Genomic DNA, 1,818 nt, shown 5'->3' with positions numbered 1-1,818 from the left:
AGAGGAAGGCCAAAGAGGAGATATATGGATGCAGTGAGGGAGGACATGCAGATAGTTGGAGTCAGAGTAGAAGATACAGAGAACAGGGAGAGATGGAAATCAATGATTTGCTGTGGCAACCCCTGGAAAAAAAAGGGACAAAGCCAAAAGAAAAAGAAGAAGTGACAGTACCAGCACTTTATATATTTGACTAATTTTCAGTTATTACATGGCAGAGCTTATTAACCAACACTTGTGACTAAAGTCAAGAGTATTCTTTGACTAACTTGTAGCTTCTGTCTATGGTTTTGAAATCATCTTTATCTAACAGTTAAGATTATTTTGTTTCTTTATACCTCATTACCTTTTGTGGCTATGTTTTAGCTTTAATTTATCTTCATAATTATTTTCTCCTATAGAACTCCTTTTGAAAGATTAAGCTCTGTATGTGTTGTGTCCTACAGAAGTTCTCCACTCAGCTCGTGAAGATTGACTGTACATTTTACAATGTTGTCAAACAGTTCATGTTAATACACTGTAAAGGTTTATTGTTTTTAAAATGTGTACATTGTTATGATATATTATCATTACATTAGTAGTTAAATTGGTTAAAATAATGTTGACAATAATATTTTTTATAAAGAATAATTTGTAGGATGGTATATTGTGCAGCAAAATTTGGCCTATTCTACAGTAAATATGTAAATATAACTTACTTTTCTCTTGAATGTTTCCAGAGCCAGTCAGAGAAAGTCAGAATATCCCGACCGCCGTCCGTTACACCTGGAGATGTCTATTCCACCATCAGCACACACCGGCTGGCCAACAAGGTTTTTGAGATAATTCTAATTTCCTTCGCATTCTGAACATGTTTTCATTCAAACCACCTCTTTTCTGCAAGTCATCCATCCTGTTTTGCTCTGCCCTTCAACCAGTGTGACTTGTCTATAGGCACTGCTGTGTCTTTCCAGGGATATTTAAATGACGTGCTTCTGTGTTCCTGCAATATTTGCTGTACTCTAGGATCTGTACATCTTACTGGTGTCTTAAGTTGTGATTCTCTGCTTTGGTGTGCTGCTTCACTTGTTCCTCTCTCTTTCAAACCTTTTTCCTGCTGCGCAGCCCCATAGCCATTCTTCCTCGCTGTCCTCCGTTGAGCTAGTCAGTGCTTCAGAAGACCTTCACAGATTCAGCACTGAGGTATTGTACTGGTCACCAGAGAAGCACCGGTGTCTGCAGGGCATACAGACTTCCAGATTTAGCATGAAGATGTTCACTAACCCGTCTCTCCAACTATGTTTTGCCATTTTACAGAAAATTTAGTAGACTCTTCTTTTCTTTTTTCTTTTCCTTTTGGCTTGTCCCTTTTTCAGGGGTTGCCACAGCGAATCATCGTTTTCCCATCTCTCCCTGTTCTCTGCATCTTCTCTGACCCCAAATATCTGCATGTCCTCCCTTACTGCATCCATAAATCTCCTCTTTGGCCTTCTTCTTTTTCTCCTACCTGGTAGCTCCATCTCTAGCATTCTTCTACCAATGCATCTTTAACTCTGCCACCTCCAGCTCCGCCTCCTGTCTTCTGCCTATTGCTACTGTCTCTAAACCATACGTCATGGCTGGTCTCACCACTGTCCTGTAAACCTTTCCCTTGACCTTAGCTGACACTCTTCTATCACAGATCACTCCTGACACTTTTCTCCAGCTGTTCCATCCTGCCTCCACTCTATTCTTCACCTCTCTTCCACAGTCTCCGCTGCTCTGAATAGTTTATCCTAAGTACCTAAACTCCTGCACCTTCACCCCCTCTGCTCCCTGTAAACTCACTATTTTCTTTTTCTC

The 1,818-nt window shown here is 40.4% G+C and overlaps 1 protein-coding gene across 2 annotated transcripts in view; it reads left to right on the top strand.

Moving 5' to 3' along the window:
- The window catches only part of LOC103397087 (collagen type IV alpha-3-binding protein-like), a 49,890-nt gene that overhangs the window by 39,337 nt on the left and 8,735 nt on the right, over nt 1-1,818 (top strand). The window contains exons 10-11 of one of the 2 annotated variants that reach the window (XM_008335333.3): nt 717-809; nt 1,102-1,179. In XM_008335333.3, the coding sequence (XP_008333555.1) occupies nt 717-809; nt 1,102-1,179 (171 nt within the window). The remainder of the gene's footprint in view (nt 1-716; nt 810-1,101; nt 1,180-1,818) is intronic. The other variant, XM_017042638.2, reaches the window with a different exon arrangement.

This window comes from Cynoglossus semilaevis, chromosome W, assembly GCF_000523025.1.
Source record: "Cynoglossus semilaevis isolate Cse_v1.0 chromosome W, Cse_v1.0, whole genome shotgun sequence".
NCBI lineage: Eukaryota > Metazoa > Chordata > Actinopteri > Pleuronectiformes > Cynoglossidae > Cynoglossus > Cynoglossus semilaevis.
The sequence above is the reverse complement of the archived record's forward strand: the minus strand, read 5'-3'. Positions and strand labels throughout refer to the sequence as shown.